The following is a 25,678-nucleotide window of genomic DNA, read 5'->3' on the forward strand; positions in this document are numbered from 1 at the left end:
AGTCAAAGGGACCCTGGATGCAGTTCAGAGTAGGCATAGCATGCTGGAAATGTTTACTTTTCCAATTCACCCTCACGCAGGAAACGGCCTGACTTTAATTACCCCATTTCTAACCACTGGCCGTGGAGGGGCGATCGGACCCAGAGTTGAGCAAATTAGCCAACTGCTGTTTTGCCACCTATTCCCTGCATTGTTCAGCACCTCTTACAGGGCAATCAAATCCTTCCCAGACTTTCTGTGTTCAGCTAAAAGCAAGCCTCTGGAATCCTGCTTGTTCCATGTGGATTTGTAGCAATTATAAGGCTCAGGGATGGTCTTAGCTGTGAGGAACTCAAGCAGCTCTTGGGGCAAGGATTGTTTGCCCACTATCTCACATTTATTCAACAATTCATGGCAGTACACGATTCCCCAGCAGTGGGAAAGGTGGCAGGAAGGGTCCACTTTGTCCACTTTTAAGCAGGGGGAAGGAAACACACAGTCTAGTCCCCATCTCTGGCAGTTTAGCTGGGGCTGTGCTAATCCTAAAGCTTGGTTGGTGCAAGCCCAGCTGCTGCAAGGCAAAGAGAAGGGATCCAATGGGCAGTCTCTGAGGAACGGCAGCGATTGGGACTGGTAAGACTGCGAGGCTTGATGGAAATGAAGGTGAACCTGAGCAAGTGTCCCTGTACACATGAGGCCTGCTTCTCATCTCATGTACGCCGATGTAAATCGAGAGTGACTTCGTTAAAGTCAATGGATTTACACAGGGGGGCTGGAACAATTTTTATAGTGGAGGGTCTGAGAGCCATTGAACCAAGCTGTAAACCCTGTATATAATAGAAACCACTTCAAGCCAGGGGGTGCGGCAGCACCTATGGATTTACACTTGCATGACTGGGATCAAAGGTGCAGGGTACCAGGTGACCAGAGGTGGGGCTGAGTTGATAGACATTGGGGAGCAGGCTGGATTTCAGTAGAGCGCCTCACCCCCACCAGGCGTCTCTGAGTGAGAGAACAAACCCTTTCATCTCCCGTGTGAAGCCAGGGAGAGTGCAAAGGGTCAGCTACAGCAGCCAGCACAGGGACAATCTGTTTAACCCAGGGGGGCTGCAGCCGAGCTCATTAATCTTATCAGGAGCAGCTCAGCCGCAGATTGCCCAAGAGGATCCCTCCTTGTCCGTCCCTGTCCAACTAGGTCATTTCGTCCATCTCGTGACTTTCCTGGGGGCTTTACCTGCCCGGAGCGCCATACAGCCTGCCTGTGCTAAGCTCAGCTCTTTCTGGGGACAATGCCCTTTAGCTGCAGCTGGGGCATTTTAGCCACCAGCTCTAACTGTTCCTTGTTTATTTCCCTTCTAGGTCCCTCTCTGACTGGGGAGGGGAAAGAATAATAAATTGCATTTCAAAAACATATTTGCTCACGTTACTGATTGGTGACCCTGATAGGAAAGTCCTGTAAAATGTCACAGGGATTAAAGCATGAGGGGTCTATAGAAATGCAGTGGGGTTCTTTAGAAATTATCTGAGCACCCATTGGGCTGATCCTCCACTGGCATAGGCTGGCGTTACTCTACTGAAGTCAGCCAGACGACCCTGGTTTATAGCAGCTGAGGATCTGACCCATAGAGGTTTTACAGTGAATGAGAGCCTTGCTGTAGGTTCGTTAGCTATTCCATAGCAAGGACAGAATCCGCTATTACATTCTGTAGGGCTCTCCCATCATGGGAATTTTCATGCTTTAAAAAAAAAGCGGGGGGGGGGGGGGGGGGGGAGGAGAAACAGTGTAAAACCAGGCACAGCAGAGGCAGGTGCTGAGTCAGTTTCCTCTCCAAGTTGCTCTGCCAGTGTGCCTCATTGCTGACTTGCAGCCATCCCGCTATTCTAGTCCAGGGCTCCCCAGACAGAGCTCTACCAGTGCACCTCACTTCCTGACCCACAGCACTCTCTGTTTCCCCAGTCCTGGACTCCCCACACCCACACTGCAATCCCTCATCAGCAGTGTCCTAGCTATTCCCATTCTGGGATCCCCACACCGCTGTCCCAGTAAAATCACCTATTCCAGTTATGTGCCCCTTCTCGGTGGAGATTTCCTATCCATGTCCAATGCAGAAATCCCCACCATCACCCAAAATATCCCCACCCCTTTATTTCTGAGGTTAGACAGCACTGGCTCTCACATCTGCAAGGTGAAGGACAAGTGAGTTAGTTCCCGGTGCCTCCGCCAGGAACCAGAAGAAATTGAATATGAGAGTGGGGGTTTCTTCCAATACTAACCAAGCAAGGCCCCGAGCCCAGAATTGGCTCTGCACAAGTGAACCCTTATGTCCACATGGAGCATAGATTCAAGGGTCCATCTGCCTGGATCCAATTGCAGGATCAGGACCCAAGCCAGGATCTGTATCCTGAGCACCTTGGCATAATGGCTTAGATTTCAAAAGGAGCCTAAAGGAGTTAGGTGTCCGGCTCCCCTAAGGAATCTGATCCTGAGATCAGTGCTGCCAGCTGTCCCTTTCAATCAGAGGACCCTAGCTTGGGCAGGAGCTTCTTCATACCAGCATGGCCTGATCTCTGACTGGCACGATGAGACAGTGCCCAAGGTCAGATTTTATAAAGATTCCTTGTCATCCTTCTCTTCTGTCCCATTTTTCCTATTTGGGCAAATACATCTTTAGCTATTGGGCAGGCGGCGGGATCCCCTGAGCAAGTGGTTGGCCTCAGCTGCCCGCGGTCACTGCCGAGGCATAGTACAACAGACTCGTGTGGCACTGGCATCAAGCCCACTGAACTCAGTGCCAAGCCTACTGCCAGCTTCGATAATAAGCAGCAGCCAGTGGGTGTGAATTCTCCCAGTGTTCAGTGAAACAACATTAAGTGTGATGGACTCCCAGGCTATTAGAGTGGATGTAACATGTAATTCAGGCTGGTTATTCTTCATCTGAAGTGTCCCCCTTCACTAATGGCAAATCAGGATGGAACACATGTGCCCGCTTTGTGACTCCCCGACTCCATTCTCTCACGGCCTGCGATCAGAATGATCCCAATGAATGTCGATGAATGAATTAGAGTGAATGAATGCCTTGTAATGGGGCCCTTCACCAGTGCAGAACGACTATTGAACGCCAAAAGGATGGCGCCTGCAAGGGTGGTGTTTGAATTCATTCCCATTAGCACAATTAGGGTGAAGATTACAGGGGGCGGGCCAGGGTCAGCGCTGCTGATGGGGCACTCAATGTGCTATCGCTGCCACTTCTGTGGAGGGCTGAAATTAGCAGGCTTCTAAGAACCTGCCTCCATCTGGGGAAGAGGAAGAAGACCTGTGCTCTCCCTGAACCCTTCTCTGGAAACCAGCGGTGAAATTACAGGAGGTACTAATAGAAACCCCCCTTGCAAACAGGAGGCTAAGGCTAGGTCCTCAGCTGGTATCAATTGGCCTAGCTCTGCGGGGGTCAGTTCAGGGCTATGAGGTTTGCAGTTTGACCTGTGCCAAGTATGAAATCTCAATCCCATTCCTAGAAGAAACATTTAGGCTTGGTCGGTTTCAGGGTTTCGGTTCAGTCCATCTCTTAATGGAAATGTAAGTCAGATGCCCCAGATAGAATATTTGTCCCTTTCACTCTGACAATTGGCAACATTTGGCTGGGGGGTTAGATTCTCCAAGCAGCACTTAAAGCTCCATCTTTGTGCCTTCAGTGATCGCCAGCTGGAACATGGGGAGCATCACCTGGTGAGAGAGAGCACGAGAGATCCTAGCCTGTGAGCTGCGGGGGCCAGGGACTGTCTGTCTTGTGTGCGCACAGCCCTGACCCCTAACTGGGATCCTTACCTGCTTCTACAATAGGAATGACAGCTAATAATGAAGGAGAGAATGTAGAGGGGAGCGGGAGAGACACACCGAGGTGATGAGTGGTATAAACACAGAGAGGGAGTGCTGGAAAGAGGCTCTTGACTTGGATCAGCTTGTAAACAGAGGGAGAAGGAGTGTGTGAAAATTAGCAAGGAAGAGGTGACAAGTTGTATGGGCAAATGGCTTCAAAGCAAGTACACTTCAAGGGGCAGTGAAGAGATAAGACTGATTTCCTTCAATCCACCCAGAAAGAAGCCCGAAAGGGAGAGATTTGTCTCTCCCAGGGAAAGCCCTGCGAGGAGCAGGGTTGACATGACTGGATTTTGGAAAGGAATGTGGGATGTGATTTATTTTTCTTTCTTTTCCTGCAAAGGCAGGAGTTGGTCTGTTCATGCCCCTCCTTCCTTCAGGTCCTATTGCACTCTTTCGTTTAACAGGGAGACTACAGCGCTCTCCCTGCCTCTGAAGAAACCTGTTCCATTCATGTTACTTAGTATAAAAATGTATTTATGCTTCCCTAGCACTTAGGATGTCAAAGCACTTTGCAAACATTAATTGAAATCTCACAAGGACCTTCCTCATTGTAGTTATCCCCATTTTATCCAGGGAAAATGGAAGTGCAGAAAGACACAGTTAGTCGGTGTCAGAACTGGCGATAAGACCCAGCAGCCCGGTGTGAAATGCAGCAGGGTTTGTCCCAGGTGATCATATTGCACTCTTCTTGTGATTTAGATCCGTGCAGAGGTTGCACTTCTTGGTGCTTTGCTTTGAATTTTGCAGAGCATATGGCCAAGCAATGGAGTTTCTCCTGCTTTGGAATGAGACCATCAGTCACCTCCAGATTCGCTCAACATCTTTGGAATCTCAGCAAACTTGGCCTGAGTTTTAAGCTTGTGGTGATACCCAAAACCAGAAGGTGTTTTTTTCCCTGGTTTTGAGTGTCACAAGAGGCTCTCCAGGGCCTAGTCCTGATGCCCAGACCTGTGCTCTGACCACTTTACCTTACTCCATTCCTCCTTTCCACCCCCCAGGGGGAATTAGAGATTCTCTCTCAGTCTCTAGACAGTCATCTAGTCTGACTGCAATGGATGGCATTATCTTTCCTACAAGCCCTAGCTATCTATTGTCACCATCCCCTCTGAAACTTTGTCAAGTGTGATAAACGGGGAGTCACAGTCTGATCGCCCTGTGGATTCCTCTCACCAGAAATTAGTTAGCATTCCACAAGCTGTGAATAAATGGGGCTGATCCCGGAAATATCCTCCCCATCAAAATAGCAGTGTCAGTAATGGGAAGGAAGTGGGAAGGAAAGGTGGTCTGAGACTCAGGCGATCTGGATTCACTTCCTGGCTCTGCCACAAATTCCCTAGACACTGTGTGATCTGGGGCAAGTTTTTGACACAGATTTTAAGTTGATTTTTAAATCAATGGGAGTTTGGTGCCTAAATACCTTTAAAAATCTGGGCCTTAGGAAACTGAGCACAAAGAGACTATCTGTAAAATGGAGATAATAATCCTTCCTTCCTCCCACCTTTGGTTTGGCTTGTCCATATTGTAATTGCTTCAGGACAGGCAGAGTCCCCTGGACAGCTAACAGTATCTGGTAAGGCTGAGCTGTGCAGAAAACGGAGCATGCCACCTGGAATGAAGGGTTCGATACTAGCCAAGTGTATGTAAACAACAGGTAGCTTCCAGTGCATTGGAGGCGAGTGGGAAGTGAGTTCTGTGGAATTGTGGGATGACATTGGAGGACTATGTAAACATGAGCTCAGCTACACATGCTTTAGCTGCGTCCTCACCGCAAAATGGGCGGGTCGGCGCCTGCCTTAAAGCAAAGCACAGGCTGTAACCCGTAACCCTGCGAGCGTGGGTTCAAAGCACGTGTAACCAGGTGCTTAAGGGCTTTGTATGTGGATGGTGCGGGTGGTCAGTGGGCTGAAACATGGGATAAGTGTGGACGTACCCTGTGTGTCTGTACAGCATCTGAGCAATGGGACCCTAACCTCAACTGAGGTCTATACATGCTACCTTCATAGATTAATAATAGCACATCTCTCTTTAGGGTTAGGGTTACAGTCCGGTAACACAGGAACATGAGCAGGGAACATGTCAGGAACCTTATAACAAACCCCCACATATGGCCCATTATCATTCTGCCTCAATTGATTTAGTTAAACAGGCCCTTGAAATCCCGTGAAGGGTCATCTAGCCAGACACAACCAGAGCGACCTGCCTCTAAGCTCTGCCATTGAATCACCAGCTCACCCTGCTGTTCAGGCACACGTGCACACAAAGCCCTGGGGCCAGATGCATCCCTGGTGTAAGCAGAGCTGTCTCTAATGAAGTCAGTGGGGTTGCACCCCAGTTATGCCAGCACAGAATCTGTCCCCACCCCCGATCTCCATACCCTATGGCAAAGATATAATCTCTTTGTTTAGCCCAGCCCTGTCGTCATAGGCCTCCCCTTACCCCCCTGAACACTGTGCCAGCCCGGCCCCTATTTGCATCACAATGCTCTGGCTCTCCTGATGGGTCCCTGCATTCTGTCTCCAGAGCTGCTCTGACATGTAATGCATCGGTAATGAAGTCTGACCAACGCTGGGCCCGTGCACTGTGTACTTACCCCCTCCCCACAGGGCACTCACAACCCAACCAGCAGATACAAAAGAGCAAGCAGGAGCTGTGGGGCTAATTTACCAGGAGGTGGCAGGGCCGGGGGGAAGGCTCACGTCTTTTCTTTTCTTTTATCCCTGTCAATTGGCAAGTGACAGGGTGAATTGCATTTTAATGTCATGGTGTTTAACCCTTTGAATCAGGCGAGGCCAGGGGCTTGGAACGGAGATGATTGAAATCTGCAGCACTCATAAAAGTTAATGACGCAAGGGGAATTTAACACAATGGTGGGGCTGTGATGATGGCTCCCATCCTGGCCTCTCCGCCCTTCCCGTGTCTCCTTGGCTCTTGACAGACAGACATGAGCAGATACAACACACATGCATGGACACCGCACACTGACACGAACACACACACACACAGATGCCATACACTCATCAGAAACTGCTGCAGACACACACACACACCCCTCACTCTTGCCTAGAACCAGAACACATACACACACACACAAAATCAAAAAGAAAAACATTTGCCCAATGACACACCATGCACTCATATCACACACTTCTCCTCAACTGCTAATAGAGAACACACACAAAGACACAATAGACACCCAGGCAGCACATGGACATGCTCACATTGACAGTTAGAGACATCCCCCCTTCCACACTACACGTTCTAGACAACACACACCACATTCTCAGCACCACAGTCTCATCACTCACCCTCACAGAACACACACCAAGACACACCGGAAACTCACACTGACAGTGCCACACACTCTCAAAAACACTCACCGCATATACGCACATGGTTTCCATCACATACACATGTATAGAGACACAGATGCATGATCACACACTCACACACTCATGCACACACACACAATTGCCAACACACATACAGATACCACACTTTCAGCATCTCTTTCAAACACACACTCTCTCTCTCTCTCTTTTTCCAAGCCCTAGCCACAATAGGATTAGTTTAGGAGACTGGCTTTCTTTTCCTGCTCTGAATTCTCCTCAGCCTGTCAGTTTCCAGGCCCTTCATTTTATGTTAATGAAGCACAAGGAATGCATACTCCTCTGTATATTTCAAATGTTAGTTTTTAAATGAAAAGGAAAAAAAAAAACCTTTCAGAGGTGCATAGGAGGAATGAGAATTATTTAAATGCTTCTTGCCGAGCTATCGGAAAGTCCCAGCAGCTCCCACACGCTCCTTATCATCTCCCAGAGATGCACCAGAAATTGAGCAAGGAAAGGTGTTCCACAGCTTAAATGCACAGCCCTGGAATTGGGACCCGCTGGTTCTTTTCTTAGCTCTGACTCTGACTTCTGTCGCTTGGCACAAGCCCTGTAAGGCGAAAGTGGCCTCGTATTGTGGGTGTTTCCATTTACAGATTCCCTGCTTGAGAGGTCTTGGGGTCTGTTTTTCAAGTGGCCACAGCTCACCTGGCACTGCAGGGGATTTAAAAATCAGGCCTATGGTGCTTCCAACTGGGTATTCAAAATCAGAGGCCATTTTTTGGAAAATGTTGGCCTAAACATCTGCCTCAGTCTGCCTATCTGTAAAATAGGAATGTGGCGAGGCTTCTTTTACTGATATGCATAAAGCACATTGAGAAACTTGGCTCAAGGGTACCACAGAAATTTTAGTGAGTAGCCAGTCCTTTTAGGGCGGGGGGGGGGGTGTTTCAGCCAAAGCTTTCTCTTTTTCAAAGCCTGTGCTTCATGGGTTGGATAGGTTATCTCCATCTCTGGAGATATTTAAGAGTAGGTTAGATAAATGTCTGTCAGGAATGGTCTAGACAGTATTTGGTCCTGCCATGAGGGCAGGGGACTGGACTCGATGACCTCTCGAGCTCCCTTCCAGTCCTAGAATCTATAAGGTTCCTAGGGGATTTGGACACTAAGTTCCCATTAAGTTTAAGGCATCAAAATCTGTTAGGCACCTTTGAAAAATCTCAGGCTATGTCTGTAAGTATGATGGCTGCTTTTCCTCATTCCTTCGCTTGTGTTGCCTGATGTCTTGCCCTGCCAAGGTGATAGCTGTGTTGGGAGATTTTCACTCTGTGATTGCTACCTGCCATGTACACACACAAGCATAGTGCCAGATGTGTGCGCGTGCACACACACACACAGTGAATTTCTGCACCAATTCTCCTGTGCCCTGTGGCAAATTCTCCTCCTCCACACCTATTACCTCTCTTAATCAGTAAACTCTGAATGGGTCCAAAATTGATTGCCTTGATGTATCACAGCCAGGAGAAAAAAACTCCAGTGTTTAGGTCTTGGCTCTTACTTATTTCCATTAATCTCCCCAAATAGATATAGGCATTTGAGTGGATATTCTGAGTTCTTGGGGGTTTTCTTCCTCTCTTGGGTTTATAAGGACCAAGAGTTTGAAACTGGAGTTTGTAGAATCCACTTCTCCTGGCTCATGACAATCCATGTGTGTGTGTGTGTATGTGTGTGTGATATTTAATAGTTAATTGGATTGTTCTCAACCTTTATATAATAATCCCTCTCCATAGCTCTGGTACAAGTTAACTATACCTGGAACACAGTGTCTAATTCTCAGCACTTGAGATGTGCTAGACAGTCTGGAAATCGCTCAGAGAAGAACAATAGGAGTGATTAAGGACTTGGGGGAAATGACAGACAAGGAAAGATTAAAAGAGCTATATGTCTAGCTTGGGTACACAGGGGCATGAAAAGGGCCTGCAGTGAATATCTAGGCTGGAGAGGAGTTATCTAGCGTGGCGCATGGAAGTTTACCTAGGAGTGAAAGGATGCAACTGAGTACAGGAAAATTTAGGAGAAACAAACTGTATCAGGCTGTGGAACAATCTCCCCAAGGCTGTGATGGACCTTGGCTTAGAACATTTAAAAGCAGACTGGACAAAGCCCTTGAGAAGAGGCTGACAGATTAGGTGAACAGCCAAGACTCACAGCAGCCTATGGTTAACAGCCCTATGTGGCGATCTAAAAAGGGAGCCCCCTTCCTATGTCAAAGAATCTAGCCAGGGCTATTGTGCTCCATACACAGCAGCCTGCTGGATGATCCAGGAGAGCACCTTCCCCAGCTCAGCGGGTAAGGACTTAGCTGAGGTTGCCTCTGCTAAAGCTGCACTTATGAAATGGACCCTAGGTACCACAGTGCTCTTCATTGCTCTCCTCACTGTATGTCAGTAAAGCCATGTGCTCTATGTTATCCCAGGCAGAGAGGCCATGGTGTCTTTCATCCTTTTCAGGACAGGGATGTCCTAGGCAATCCCTCACTGTGTTGTCACACTTGCCTGTGTAGCGATGCCATGCAATCCTCCACACTATCCTCACATTCCTCACAATGTGCGTGCATCTGCTTTGCACACAACCTGTCTTTTTTTTTTCTTTGTGGGGGAGCAGCATATACTTTCATTCCTGTGTAAAGACGAGTCCATCCTGCAACGCCCTGGAAGACGTTCAGTGATGGGACTCTGGCACTTATGCACAGCCAGAGGGGTAAAGACAGGTGACCTTAACACCAGGGCATGGAGCAGAAAAGCTTTTAGCAAGCAGTGGGAAGCAGAATGGCTCCCGATTGTTCGCCCTGCTAGAATGACTCAGCCACCAAACAATTTTCCTTTCAGTCGTTTCTTCCCATGGAATCTGAATTTAGTTCATTTTGATTATGGACTAATTTCTGCCCACCAGCAACCTGTACCCCGCCCCCTTTCCCTCCACCCAACCCTTGAATTATCTAGAGGGTACATCTTCATTATACCCCTGCTGTGGGCAACCAAGTGCCACAGTGGCTTTGAAGAGCTGTTTTTCTAGCAAAGGGAATTAGTATACAGCTCTGCATACCTCCAAACCATAATAATAATACTTAGCACATATATAATTCCTCTCATCTTCCTAAGTGCTGCACAGACATTAAATGTAATTAAGCCTCACAACAGCCCTTTAGGTTGGTTAAAAGAAGCATTGAAAACTGGAGAGAGCTCAGGGAGCAAGGGGCTGACTTAGGAGGAGAAATATAAAGAGCTGAATGTGTCTGGCTTGGCTAAGCATGACTGTAAAGAAGGCACAATAACCATTAGGGCTGATCAGATACTGTACTTTCAGGGTCTATGGATATGCCAGTTCCAAAGGCAGCTCAGTTTGACCATGTTCTTCCCTCTTCTTAAGCTTTGTCATCTTGGGAAAGCTTTACAATTTATATTGCTCTGCTCCCTGTAACAGGGCATGTTCCCCCACTCCTGTTTTCTCTCACTAATTACTGATACCTACAAAGGGGAGGTATCATCTGCCTGAAGTTTATTTACAATGCTGTGCTCTGCTCCACTCCACCCCCTGTACAGTCCTAGTCCATCAATAGCATTATGCAGCTTCACAGCCCCTTCATCCAAAGGAGGGAAGGGATCTCTCACCTGCAGATCTCCCTTACTCTGGTCCACCCTGTCTACTCACTCCCACGCCCTCCCTTTTCCCCTAGCACTTCCTTCCTGTGTTTTTTTTTCTACTCTCCCAGTTAATGGCTTAATTAGCTCATTAGCTCTCCTAAGCCTGGGCTGAGCTGGTCATTAGCACCCCTTTCCTCTATCAGTAACCAGAGTGCTGGTTCAGCTGCTGGTTCTCAGGACTCTGTCACAGTCCCCAGTGAACACTCTTATTCCAAGACGGGTGGCTGGGGGTTTTTTTGGTTCATCTTAAATCCCTTCCCCAAGGGCAGAGCTTTGTCGACCTTTAAAAGCTGGGCTAGTAGAGCTGCCGGCACAACCCTCCTAGTGTAGGTGCAGCTATGCCATTGGCAGCAGTGCTTATTCCAGTTCAGTGAGCAAAATAAATGAATGGCAAAAAAACAAAACTGTTGTTTGTATTACCGTGGTTCCTAAGAGTCCCAGTCATGGACCCACAGCTCATTGTGCTAGGCACTGTACAAACCCAGCACAAACAGACAGTCCCTGCCCCTGCATCTATATTAGGGCTTGACTTGCACAGCTGTGTCATAATAAAATTATACCCCTAACCATCATAACTATGCAAGCAAAACTTTTAAGTGTAGACCTGGCCATAAACTATTAAAAGCCACACTTGTCTGGAAAACGTGTCCACACAGGAGACTATCCTGGCATAATTAGATGGGCTCAAATTCACACCATAGGTTATACAATTTTTTCCTGCTTAGAGAAGGGCTTAGTTGCTGTTTGTGAAAAAGCCCAAAGGATGGGCGAAAGGAACAATTCATGAGCGTCCTGTACTGTGTGCTGGGTAATAACATGAGAAGGTAATGAGTTGAAAATTGTTCACCCGAATTCCCTGGAAAACAACAACTCAGGACCTTTCCATGAACAGAAGAAAGGGACAAATGTGTATAGTGATTGATTTGCAGCTTCTTCCAGCTCTAAGCAGCCACAAGTATTCAAAGGACCCAGGAGGGCAGAATAATTATTTAGGTGCATGAAGGGACTCCTGCAAACAATCTTCCTCCCAACCCCCTCTCTTGATGACTTGATCTTCACATCCCAACCTCCTGTAAACAGACCTTGCCGCCCAGTTCCCTGCCCCCAGGTGTCCTGTGATCTGCCCCCTCCTGTGTCCTTTCTCTGGGCCCCAATAGATTTAGAGATGCTTGGCACATGCAGAATCCCTTTGGCTCCTTACTCAATCAAGCACAGATCCCTCCTAGAATTCTGCCTTAATCTGCCCCTCCTGTAAGAGCTTGTTCCTGCCTGGACCATGGTGGGGAAGCCATTTACTCTGGGGGAGGAAATCACCATAGGGATTCAATGGTTCTTAATTCCACTACAGCTCAGCTGGCTCTTGAGAAGACAAGCTTCTGTTGAGCTGCTGGCTTCAGGGTATCGATCACAGGGTTATTGCTGGGCTGTTTTTGCTCCAGGCCCTTTCTTTTCATAAAGAGTTGGAAACACGCTGAGTTCCCACCACATCCTTCTCCTTCCCTCCTACGTAGGGGCAGGGAGGGTTAAGTGAAGGGGGCTCTGATGAGGCGCTTGCCTTGTAGGCAGTGGCTATGGGGCAGAAATTGAGGGCTGGGGGAGCAGCTTTTGTTTTTAAATGCATTTATTAAAGTGGGGGTTGAAGATGTGAGCTTGACAAGTTTCTGGAGGGAATGGTATGAGGAGACTGCCTACAATGGCATGTAGCTAAGGTGCGATGACTAGCATCAAATATCTCCAGTGGCTGGTGAGGGGACACTACATGGAGAGGGTCTGAATTACTACAGAGAATTATTTCCCAGGTGTCTGGCTAGTGGGTTTTGCCCACATGCACTGGGTCTAACTGATGGCCAGATTTGGGGTTGGGAAGGAATTTCCCCCCCGGGTTGCACTGGCAGAGACCCGGGGGCGGGGGGGGGTTGTCTTCCTCTGCAGAATTGAGCATGGGTCACTTGCAGGTTTAAACTAGTGTAAATGGTGGATTCTCTGTAACTTGACATCTTTAAATCATGAGTTGAGGACATCAGTAACTCGACCAGAGGTTATGGGTCTATTACAGGAGTGGGTGGGTGAGGTTCTGTGGCCTGCGTTGTGCAGGAGGTCAGACTAGATGATCACAATGGTTCCTTCTGACCTTAAAGTCTATGAGAAATGGCATTTCACTGGCCTTGTCGCTGCAGAGGGGTATCCCATAGTGCATTGCATTCAAGAAGTTGTTGTAGGGGAATCAGCCTTACTTGAAAACAGTTCTTAGCTCTCCCCTTAGATGCCCAAATCAAACTATCTGCAAATACCCAAAGGGGCCAGGGGCTAGTTGGTATCCATAGGGTCTGTCTTCCCCGCCGAGTGAACTCATGTTCTCTACACTCGCATCGTTCCTCTGGAGCTAGGCTAACTCGAGCGAGCGCGACCAGACTGCCACTGCTGTGTCCGCACTGGCGCTGCACTCACTTCTGTGTGGTGCTGCTAAGACTTCTGGGGACGCAGCCCACCGTTCTTAGTGCTGAGCTGCTTTGGGAATGCTTTCCCCGGGAATTGTGGGAGAATTTTTCTGTCCTCTCTGGGCACATGGGTGGAATTGTGGGGCGGCACTGGAGGACTCCTGGCACCACCCTGCATCCACGCGACAGAGTGGTTGTGTTAAGAGCTGACTTGCTGGGCCTATAACCCTGACCTCTTCTTAACACCAGATTTGAATGAAGGCTCTTTAGATATGGATGGGACTCGCATTCGGGGCTATGCATGTTATAACTCAACTTAACTTTGCAGTGCAACCAAGCCCTCAGGAGAAGTCAGTGAGCTTAAGCTGCAGCAGGGGAAGCAAAGGTTAAACGGTCAGGTGAGCATGCAAGCTGTGAGCACAGTTTGGCAAGGGAAAAGGCTGCCCAAGGAGTGGGTGGAATATACCATTTTTGGAGATATTCCAGCCTGAGGCTTCTAGCATCCAGCTCTCTGGGAACCATGCCACAAAGCGAGGGAGCTTGGGATTCCATCGTTCCAGCTCCGGGAAATTCAGACAGCTTGTGGGAGGTCAGCAGAGCCTTCCTCCCCACCAGGGAGAAGCCCTTCTATGGTATGTCTACACTGCAATAAAACAGCCACGGCTGGCCTCTGGCAGCTGACGCAGGCTCGCAGAAGTCAGGCTGCAGGGCTATCAAATTGCAGTTTAGATGTTCAGGCTCAGGATGGAGCCCGGGCTCTCAACCCTCACTGGAGCCCGAACACCTACACTGCAATTGTATTGCCCCACGGCCCAAGCCCAAGCCAGCTGACACGGGTCAGCTGCGGGTGTTTTATTGCGGTGTGCACATACCCTGTATGTCTCCTCCTCAGCTACTGTCCTTTCAGTCACAGCCTGTTCTTTGTGACAGGGATGGAGGGAATGCCAGTAGGCTACAAGCTAACAATGCCCTGGCTACTAGATGGCTTCTTCACCCTGCACACTTATATAAACTTGCTTTCCTGCACAAGCAGGCATTGACACACACCTTTGCTCTCAGTCTCCCCCGTGCATTCTCACGTGCACACTCGTGGTCATGCCCACACACCCCATGCATTCTCACACACAGTTACACACTTATGCACATACATCCCTTCACACGGATGAATGTGCATACACAGACGCCCGCACTCACATTATCTCAGATCATAATGGAAAACCGGCAAAGGACTATAAGGCAGCATGACTTCAGTCTGGCTGCATTAAGTGCCCTCAAGTGAACAAGATGAAAGGGCAGGCCTGCTGGGCTGTAAAGTTAATAGAGTGGCCCAGCAGGACTCTGGCTGCAGAACAGTGGGTGATTCTGACGACTCTGGAAGTGTCCTATTTGTTCTCATCAATACACTGTTTGAGATCCCCCAGAGAGAGAGAGAGAGAGAGAGAGAGTGTGTGTGTGTGTGTGCAGGGCCGGCTCTAGGATTTTTGCCGCCCCAAGTGAAAACAATTTTGGCCGCAACCCCCCCCCCTGTTTTTTTCTTACCCCACCCCCACCTCAACTCCGCCCCTTCCCCAAATCCCCAGCCCTGCCTCCTCCCCCCCAGGCGCTCAAGCCTAGGAGGGAGGGAGGGAGAGGGAGAAGCAGCGCCTGCGCCGCGGCCACTCAGGGTCTCCCCCTCCCTCCCAGGTTCTCAAAACCGGGAGGGAGGGGGAGATCCCGAGCGGCCGCGGCGTGCGAATCAGCTGTTTCATGCGGGTTTGAGAGCCTGGGAGGGAGGGCGAGCAGCGGCGCTGGAGCGGCAGCAGCGGAGGTGAGTTAGGGCGGCCGGGGCACATATTTAGGGGCAGCATGGCCCGCGCCAGAATGCCGCCCCTAAAAATGTGCCGCCCCAAACACCAGCTTCTTTTGCTGGTGCCTAGAGCCGGGGGTGGGTGGGTGGGTGGGTGTGTGTGTGTGTGCGTGTGCGCGCAGCAATTTGAGAGCCTTGACTAAAAGATGCTAGATGAGTGCAGAGTGTTATTTTCACAAACCCTTTTGAGGCAGGGGATGAGTGTATGCAATGGCATAATGAATATTGCAGAGGCAGATGCGGTGCTAACTACAGTAAGGGAACTTCCTTGAATCAGACAAGAATCTGATGATTGGAAGGTTGTTGGTTGCTGGTTCCAAGAGAAGAAAACCCACATCTGAGCCAGCAGCCTGTATTTTAATTTAAACTGATTCTTTCTGCAGCATCCCCTCGGCCAGTTACCCGGCGTCACGCACCCGGCCGAGGGCGTAGCTCCACTGGGGCTCACATGCAGAGCTGTGCAAAAATCTGATTGTTCAGTTTGCTGGCAATGCTAAAGTTGTTGTTTTGTTTTGTTTTGAAATGGTCCCAGGGCAAACAAAAGATGTTGTTTCAACATTTTACATTTTATTTTTTAAAACCAACAATAATAAAACCTTTATAAAGCTCAAAATTTAAAACAAGTTTGGCTAAACAAAAACATTTTCATTTGAAACAATGTCAGAACAGAACCTTTAGCCTCTCCCTGAATTATTTTGTTTAGCTTTTTTTTTCCCCTTGACCAAAACAATTTGGCAAATTGGATGTGAATTTACAAAATGGTTTGAGCTGACTCAAAACTGTGTTTGTCACACACAAAACGTTTGGGTCAAACATTTTGCTCAGCTCTGCTCACTCATACTGGTCTCCAAACAGATGCGCGGGAGCCCCAGGTGCAGCTGAACGAACCATTTCATTTATGTCCTACCATACTTCGAGACAAAGCCCCAGCAGTCTGCTTGGAAGCTGGTAATAACAGCCCTCCAGCACGGACCAATGAACGCGCCAGGAGGTTGTCAGGATGACTAACAGAAAGCTGACCAATGCCCCACCACAGGAAATCACATACTGCTTTCTGTTACCCCCAACATACCATGGATGTGTTTGCTGCATTAAAGCAGTTTGTTTTTGCAGAGGGCCGGACTTTAGGAACGTGATTTTGACTATGTACAGCACCTGGCACAACAGGGTCTTGGTCCGTGACTGGGGCTGTTAGTGTACCACAGTACAATAACAATGAGAGTCAGGAGCTAAGAGCCACAGAGCTGGCTAGCAGCTGTTGAAGGTGACACATCTTGTTTTCAGAATGCCCCAGTCCTGGGTTAGAGACTCCCTCCCTTGTCCATTCTGGCAAACAGAGGCTGCAAGACATTAAGGAAAGACCTTGTCCACATGTGGGACTAGCCCCGAATCAGCCACCGGGGGTGGGCAGTCAATGCAGCTGCAGAAGTGCTTGCCACTGCCGACCCCGGGAGCAAGCCAAGGTTTTCTCCGGCTACGTTAATTGGGTTGGCCCTAGTGGTCAGCACTGGTGCAGCTGCACCAGCTGCTGAATCGGGACAGTTCCTGAGTGTAGACAAGGCCTTAGACAGCATTCTGAACACTTCAGAAGGGAGGGAGGGAGGGAGGGAGAGAGAGGGGTGTGTGTGTGTTGTGTGTGTGTACACGCGCACCCACAGCCCCTCCCTGTTCAGCATGTTGGGTGCCTGCCGTGCTGTCTGTTCGCTCCATGGGACACTGGGAGCACGCCCCCTCTGTGCTTCAGAGCCTAGACCTGGGGAAGTGGCGAGAGGGACCTGCAGTCTCTGACCCAAGCAATGCTTGGCCCCTCTGCCGAACCTGGCAACGGGGGGGGGGGGGGCAGTTTTTGTGGTGTGGACACTTGTCCAGCAGGAACTGGAATTGGACCCAGCCGCTTAAATTCAGAGACTTTAAGGCCAGAAGGAACGATTATGATCATCTAGCCTGACCGCCTGCACAGCAGTCCAGAGAACTCCTCCTCCGGCCTTCCCCCGCCACCGCCGTGATCCCTGCAGCCCCCAGCAGAGAGATCTGAAATGGATCCGTGCACTTGAATTCCCTGTTCTATCCTCTTCCATTCACTTCTTGTCTCCCGCAGGTTTGCAACTCCTGGGTACAGCGAGATCTTTGCTATGACTGCAGCACAACCTGTCTCCACCCTTAGCCAGGACGCCACCGTAGAAGACACTCCTGGGGTCTCTTCTCTCCTCTACATGCCATCAGCCCAGGAGCATCATGGGGAGTGTCAGTAGCCTCATCTCCGGCCACAGCTTCCACAGCAAGCACTGCCGGGCCTCCCAGTACAAGCTCCGCAAGTCGTCCCACCTGAAGAAGCTGAACAGGTATTCAGATGGGCTGCTGAGGTTTGGCTTCTCCCAGGACTCCAGCCACAACAAGTCCAGCTCCAAAGGCAACAAGAATGAGGACTTCTTTTACATCAAGGTCAGCCAGAAAGCCCACGGCTCCCACCGGACAGATTACACGTCACTCTCCAGCGGGGACCTGGGCAGCCAGGCAGGGGCGACTGGCATGGACTTTGGCACACCCACTCCCCAGAAACTGATGCCATTTTCCAATCAGCTGGAACTGGTTAGTAACAGAGACCAGTCACACGGTGTCTAAGGCCTTGTCTGCACTGGGGGCTTGCCCCAGTTTCAGCCAGTGGAATAGCTAGTGGCATTAATGCAGCCTTTAGGGCAGACAGGCTGTCCTGCTAGTTGCGCCAGTGGAGCTGCAGCTGTGCAAATACAGTAGCAGCATATAACCATTTGCCTTGTCTACATTAGGTGCAGCTACACCGACGGCTGAAATCAGGGCAAACCCCTACAGCAGAGAAGACCTAGGGATGGGTGGGATATGACCAGTTGCAGATTAACTAAGGGAGAGCCGTTGATTACGGCAGCACAAGGGGTTAGGACTGTCAGTGTGATCCAGTGGTTAAAGCAGACAGAGTCAGGACTTAGGGCAACCAGACAGCAAGTGTGAAAAATCGGGATGGGGGCGGGGGTAATAGGAACCTATATAAGAAAAAGACCCAAAAATCAGGACTGTCCCTATAAAATTGGGACATCTGGTCATCCTAACAGGACTCCTGGATTCTATTTCCAACTCTGCCACTTTGGGAGAGTCACTTTGCTGAAACAAAATTCCCAATTCCCCCAGCCGATTGAAGGCCACTAGAGAGGTGCAGAATTGTTAATGTCAAGCCCCAAGAATGGTTTAGTTTGAGATTTCATTACAAACTCCAAACCCAGACCAGTTTCCCAAGAAGCTTTGCTCAAGTTAGCCTGGGACTGGTTTATAGCTCCCAGATAGTCACTGTGCAGCCTTAGGGTTTCGGGTGGAAACCCTGGTGGCACTCAGCTGGTTGGGTTGAGTTTTGCACTGAGTTGCTGGCTTCGTTCAAGTTCATATTGGAGCTCAGGAGGCAGGCAGGGAAACCTGTGTGGACTTAAACCAAATAAAAGGTTTGCCAGACCCCATTGTGAACTGAAACTGCCAAGATTCTCCCAGCCCTAATAGCTCCATGGCTGCCCAGTGTTCCTGTGATTGAGGCTTGCAACATAGCAAGCCAGCCCCGGTAACAATGAAAGTGAGGGAAAAGAGAAATAAAAACACAGTGTGGAGCTAAGACACAAAAGAGGAAGGATGGTTGTGAGGTCACGGTGCTAGCCTAGCACTTATGAGATCTGGGTTCAGTTCCTTGCTCTGCCACAGAATTCCCGTGTGGCCCTGGGCACATCCCTTAGTCTCTCTCTGCCTCAGTTCCCCATCTGTACAGTGCGGATAATAGCAGTGTCCTACCTCACAGTGGATAGTGAGGATAAATGCATTAAAAGATTGTGAGATGCTCAGATACTATGGTAACAGGGGATATGTATGTACAACAAAGGAGAAACACAAGAGTCTATAAAGAGGAGGCTTGAGGAAGCTTTTCACAAGGCAGCCGCTACTCTTTAAACAAGAACTTGGTTACGAAGGAGCTGAGCACTCCAGTCAAGCTCTGACGGCCAGAGCCAGGAATTAGATTGATAGCAGATCCCTGTCTGTGCCGCTGGAGAAGCTGCAGTTTACAAACAGCTTCGCGCTGCTCCTGCACTGAAACGTTTCCATGACCAAGTGTGGCTTTAAGGGCACTCGCAGCAGAGCTCTTCCAGTGACAGGAAATGACCCAAACAATCCCTCCTAGGGCGACAGGCCAGCAAGGGAGCAAGGCCCTGTGTAAAAAGTAGTACACATTTGCCTCAGGAATCAGAGCTCGTGATCCCCAGGTGTTCAAAATAATTAAGACTGGCCTGGTGCTACAGGACACGGGCTATCTCCCCACTGGTAGTCAGCCCAAGAACATGGCCTGTCCACTATTGCAAAACAATCTCTGGACCACAAGCCCATGTTACAAGGCAAATAGTTTTGGGACTCCCCTCCCACCTAGCCCTAAAGAAAGGGAGAGCAGTCACAACACCCCAGTTGTGAACCCATGATCTAGTGATTAGATCAGGGCCCTGTGAATCAGGGCTCCTGGGCTCTGAACCCTGCCTCCTGGGTTGCCATTTGCACCAGTGCCCACTGAGTATAAGATGCCAGGAGATCAGACGGGTGGAGTTCTCACCCCGTTTTGCCCTGGTGCAAATGACTGCACCAGGCACAGGGTACTGGGGAACTGGGTCCCAGGGCTCCATTCCCTGCTTTGGGAGAGGCGTGTTCTCTGTTGGGGAAAGCAGGAGCCTGGGTTCTGTTCCCAGCTCTGCCCTTGAGTCACTGCGTGGTCTTGAGTAAGTTCCTGAACCTCTGGACCTTAGTTCCCCATATTGTCTAAAATGGGGGTAACACCCCCTCCCTCTTTTGGAAAGTACTTGAGATCCCTGCAAACATGACAGTTATTTAATAACCAGCCAGCCACATTCTCCTTTTTCAGTGACTGGGTTTGCTGCGTGCCCCCTGCATGTTCCCATCCCACAGCTCCAACCCTCATTAGGGTAGGAAGCAGCTCCAGGGGTGAGCCGAGAGAGAGCGCTATCCCTTGGCTGAGCTGCCAGGAGCCGGGTCTGTCCCAGGGCACCGTCCAAGGAAGCAACGGGAAGAGAAGCCTGAGGTACCGCGAACATCCCTTCCCCTGCCTGCTGCACCGTTTAGACCCAGTGGACACAGGGTATTTCAGTGCATCTGGGAACAAACAGCGGTTATGTCCTTGAGAGAGGCAGAGATAGGAGAAGCAAAGGAAGCTCCCAAGGGAGGAGAGTGGCTAGAGGCTAAACTGATTCTGGAACTCTGAACTTCCCCCATCTGCCTCCCCCCAGTGGTCAGCTAGTTACATGCAGTGTTGCCAATTTAGTCCTTTTCGAACACCTCCCTCTAATTTCAGTTCCTGGGGACGCACTGGAACGCAGGCCAGCACAATTCCACAGGCGGGGATCTCCCTGCCCGCCTCCTCAGTCCCTCGGCCCTCCTCCCAAGTGGGGCAGCCCCGCAGTGAGTCAGCCAGCAGGGTTCAGTTATGCTCTGGGACCCCCTTGCAGCCTCAGCTGCCCAGGACCCTGCCCTCGTGAGGGTGGCATTAGAAAACCTACAAGGGATTAAGCAAAAAGGAGTAAGATCTGAGGCCTTGGGTACGCACTGATCAGAATCTCTCTTCTCTCTAGGGCCCAGAGAAGGGCGTTATAAGGCCAACCGCCTTCAAGCCAGTGATCCCCCGCTCAGGTGCGATCCTCCACTCCTCTCCGGAAAATGGCAGCCACATCTCCCAGCAGCTGCACCCTCCAGACAAAGCGAAGGATCAAGAACTCAAGCCCATGTTGTGCTCTGGAGGTTTGTCGGACTCCGGCAGGAACTCAATGTCCAGCCTCCCAACCCACAGCACTACCAGCAGCTACCAGCTGGATCCCCTGGTCACCCCTATGGGGCCCATCAGCCGTTTCGGGGGCTCGGCCCACAACATCACCCAGTGCACCATCATACAAGACAGCAACATGATGAGCCTCAAGGCGCTGTCCTTCTCTGACAGCGGCAACAAGATCCTCAACCCTGGAAAAGCTGCTCACCACCACCACGAGAAAGCCTCCTGCATTCGGTCTCCCATCTCCACAGATGAGTCCACCATCCAGGAGCTGGAGCAGAAACTGCTGGAGAGGGAAGGGGAGCTGCAGGAACTGCAGTGCAGCTTCGAGGAGAAGGAGGCCACCTCCTGCCAGGCCTATGAAGAAAAGCAGAGGCGCTGCAAGGAAGAGCTGGAGGGGCTGAAGCAGAAGTGCAACAACAAGCTCAAGCAAACCTCTCAGAAGATGCAGCGGACGCAGCAGGTGCTGCACCTCCAAGTGTTCCAGTTGCAAAAAGAGAAGAAGCAGCTTCGTGAGGAGCTGGAGAAGCTCATGAAGGAGCAAGACCTGCTGCAGACCAAGCTGAGGTCCTATGAGAAAGAGAAGACCAGCTTTGCCCCAGCGCTGGAAGAAACTCAGTGGGAGGTGAGGCAGTGCTCTGTTTTGAACACACGGAACCCACACAAGTGGGGGGTCCAAATTGCTGCGACTGCAAAAATAAAAAAAATGGGTATGCACATGAAAGTAAGGAGATCGCACTCACAGATAGGCAGGCAGGCATGCAGAGACAGTAACTGTGCAAACAGGTGATTGCACAGTTACCCTTTTTGGGGTCTACAAATGCTTTGTGGCTGAGCTCATTCACACTATCTGTCGCATTTATGAAGCATCCAGAAATCTAGTATTTAGGCACTTAAGGCCCAAACCAGTGCTTACTGAAATAAATGCCAGTTGCCTTTGGATTAAGGGGGCTTTCTGGATGCCAGCCTGTTTTTCTGTGCTCACATATACTGCACTGAATGTTGTTGTGTTGGAGCAATTTGTGAAGGTAGTTATCTGCTGTGTGCATGGATGCGTTATTTGTAGGCACAGAATACAGAGACTGTCCATTTAAGATGTTTTTCTTGCTTGCCGGGCATGTGGAGGCTTTGTAACATATTGATTTTGATTGATCCTGTGCCCCTCATGACATCCTGGCATCTCACATCATTTAAAGACACAACGACGACATTTAAAAAACCCTGTTATTAAAATAACTCAGTTAATGAAACAGCCAATCACACAATACTTCCAGCTATAGTCTGTTCCCCCCTCATCCCCCAAGGAATTATAAAGCTGCTTTACTTACATGCTAAGTAACTACCTGGGCTTGACTTGGTCAATTTATCAGAGTATTAAAACCTTCCCACTGCATGCCCGTGTTTTATATAATCTCCTTATTGATTTGATATCGTTTAAAAAAAAAAAAAAAAAAAAAAACAGGTAAGCTGCTGAAAACTCAAGCAGCATTCCCCTCCCTGCAGCATGAATGAAATATGTTAACGTGTCCATTACAAATGGATGTACAGAGCCATTGCTATTTATGGACTATTGTGTACATTAGAGGATGGCAGCAATTCAAAATTGATTTTAGCCCTTCCCCCTCCCGCCCCCATGTGCTGATTTGTTTTCATATTTCTATTGATTTGCTCCTAAACTGAAAACCCCAAAAATGAAAATCTCAGAGGGTGCCCACACCGAGCTGGGAGCAAGGCTCTGGGTCCAAGCTCAGAGCATTCCCCGGAGCCTCTGCCAGGGTTGCAACATCCACATTGCTGTTTGGAGTATGCTGGCGCAAGTCCCATCGACACAAGCTTGTGTAGACATACCGTTAAGGGCCAGGTTTTCAAATTAGCCCTGTGCTTTTGGGTGAACGGTGGATGCTGAGCCCTTCGAAATCTGGCCCTGAGGGAGATAGGAGCTCAGTGCTTACTGAATTTCAGTAGTATTTGAGTGCCTACCCCCCCCCCCCCCCCCCGGCCCCTTTGCAGGGTATGTCAGGATCAAGGCTGGGATTGTCAGAGACCCAGCACCAAGTTTAGGCACTACATAAGCCCCACTCTGGGGACTGAATTTCACCTCAGTGAAGCTATTTTTGGGCATCACTGATCTATTTGCAATATTCAGGGATGGTGCCTGGGTGTAAAAGTCCAATGGGTAGTGTAGAACAGTGCTAAGAGAAGGTTTCTCAGCCAGGACTCCAGGTTCTATTCCCACCTCTGCCATGGACTGGAATCGGATGGAGCACGGGTGAGTGACATGGTGGTTTTTGTACCGCTTTGGCTTGTGGATTTTAAGCAGGGGCCCTAACGCTGTCTGGTTGGTGTCCCCCCACAGGTGTGTCAGAAGTCTGGCGAAATCTCCCTCCTGAAGCAGCAGTTGAAGGACTCCCAGATGGAGCTCAATGCCAAGACAAGCGAGATCCTTAGCCTGAAAGCCCAGCTGAAGGACGTGAGGGGGAAGATAGAGGGACTGGAGATGAAAACCCAGGACCTGGAAGGCTCCCTTCGCACCAAGGCCATGGAGCTGGAGGTGTGCGAGAACGAGCTCCAGCGCAAGAGAAATGAGTCGGAGCTGCTGAGGGAGAAGGTGAACCTGCTGGAGCAGGAGATTATGGAGCTCCGGACGGAGCTGACCATCCTCAAGGAGCAGCGGAGCGATGGGAGGGACGGGATGGCCTCCGCCAGCCCGGCTGTGGGGATGATGGAGGATGTCCAAGCCCTGCAGGGGGAAGTGGATAAGCTGAAGGCAGAGCTGAAGGAGGAGAGAGACAAGAATGAGCAGATGACTTCCGGCTTCCAGCATGAGCGACAGATCTGGAAGGAGGAGAAGGAGAAGGTGATCCACTACCAGAAGCAGCTGCAGCAGAGCTACCTGCACATGTACAAAAGGAACCAGAACATGGAGAAGATGCTCCAGCAACTGGCTGCAGGGGGAGACGGCAGAGAGCCCATCGACCTGGATATCCATGGCACCGATGTCCCCTACGAGGACATCATAGCCACAGAGATCTAACGAGACCTGCTCTCTCTCTCCCCCCACCTCACAGCAGAGGGGAGGAGGGTCTCTTTCGGGCAAGGACTGAGCGGCACAGCCCCATGGGTCTGTTCTTGCCGGACAGCCCATGTACAGTTTGGATGAGCCGTGTATGTGTTAGCCAAGCTGGTTGCCCAGCCAGCTCAAGAGCCCCTGGTGTGGCACCGTGATGGTGCCCCAAGCTGCCTGTCATGTTGTGGAGGTGAAAAAAAGCGACTCCTGCTAATGGTGACGTGCCGGCATCCGCCCTTCGTGTCTGATGCATCCTCAGCAGGATGCTGGTCTCCCACTTGTAGGGCTGAGAAACAGAGGTGGGGTGGGATGGGGGGGAGGGTTGGGGATTGGAACAGGAGTTTAGCAAATGATTCTGCAATCAGGGAATAAAGTGACACACTGACCAAAATCTCCCAGGGGTACAGTAGGGGCCACTGGGTCACAGTGGCTAAGGAAACCAGCCCCTCCAGTGTGTAACAAACACATTGGTCCAGCCCCTGGAAGGCGGCGGCCAGGGACACACTCCTCCTCCTGAGCGCCACGGGAAATAATGCCTCATTTCAACCACTGAGCCTGGGCCCAAGGGCTAAGGAACACACTGAGCCAATCAAAAAAATCTATGTATCTTCCTCTAGGGGATTCTGGTGTCTAGGATTTGCAGGCTTTTATTCCTCTGCATCTAGAGTCCAGTGGAACCCGTCCAGACTCCAGTCCCTACAGGCCAAGGTGATATTTTCGCCATGCCAGAGACTTGGATTAGCATCCCAGATCTGCTTCTTCTCTCATTAGGTTAACATGACCTCAAGAATGACCACCCCAACTAGATAGTTCAGGACCAGGGACCAAAGGGAGCCCCATCCATTTCTCCTTGGCTAGCAGGATGATGGTGGGTATGTTGGAGGAAGGGCTGGAAATTAGAAGATGCCTCACAGTCTCTGACAGGGACTAGGATGAGGATTGATCCTGTGCCCTCAGGCAAAAAAGAAACAAGTTCTTAGAACTGCCAGTAGAAGGGGACCAATCTCCAGGGAGCATTAGCTGACAGTGCTTATCAGTTCAGCTTTGTGCCGCCCCAAACTGCTTCATGCCAACGACACCCGTGACTTCAACAAGCCTGGCTGTCTCGCCTCCAGAGCTGGTCAGAAAATGCTGAAAGAGTCTTCACAAAAAAATGTTGAACATTTCATAATAATTTTCATCCTTCAGGTTTCCAAAAGGAACCTTTTTTCACCTATTCTAAAGCTTTTGCAAAACGTTTTTATTGCAAATGTTCAGTTTTGAAATTTCTGAGTTTAGAAAATTTGCAGCATTTCAGTTTTAGAACCCAGCCCCTGCCCTCTCCCTCCTTTTGTCATTAAAAGGGGAAGGGGAGAAAAAGGAAAAACAACAAAAACTGAAAACACCAAATCCACAAATGTTTAGTTTACAGGTTTCATTAAAAAAAAAAACAAACAAACAAAAAAAAAAACCCCATACAATATTTTTTTTACAAAATGATTTTTTTTTGCAAAGATTTCCATTTTAGGAAAAATAGCCACTTTCCAACTAAAATATTTTTTGTTTGACAAATGTTGACCAGTCCAGCTCAGCTTCTTGCTGCTTTTTGTGTCTGGTTGCCTGAGGAGG

General features: G+C 49.7%; 1 protein-coding gene across 1 annotated transcript in view; it reads left to right on the top strand.

The window, feature by feature from the left end:
• LZTS1 (leucine zipper tumor suppressor 1) overlaps nt 1–25,471 on the top strand; it is a 39,309-nt gene extending 13,838 nt beyond the window's left edge. Inside the window, exons 2-4 of the mRNA XM_034761939.1 lie at nt 17,269–17,759; nt 20,810–21,628; nt 23,360–25,471. Of these exons, the coding sequence (XP_034617830.1) occupies nt 17,406–17,759; nt 20,810–21,628; nt 23,360–24,037 (1,851 nt within the window). The 5' untranslated portion in view covers nt 17,269–17,405 and the 3' untranslated portion in view covers nt 24,038–25,471. The remainder of the gene's footprint in view (nt 1–17,268; nt 17,760–20,809; nt 21,629–23,359) is intronic.
• Nucleotides 25,472–25,678: the final 207 nt, after the last annotated feature.

This window comes from Trachemys scripta, chromosome 2 (genome assembly GCF_013100865.1).
Source record: "Trachemys scripta elegans isolate TJP31775 chromosome 2, CAS_Tse_1.0, whole genome shotgun sequence".
Classification (NCBI taxonomy): Eukaryota; Metazoa; Chordata; order Testudines; family Emydidae; genus Trachemys; species Trachemys scripta.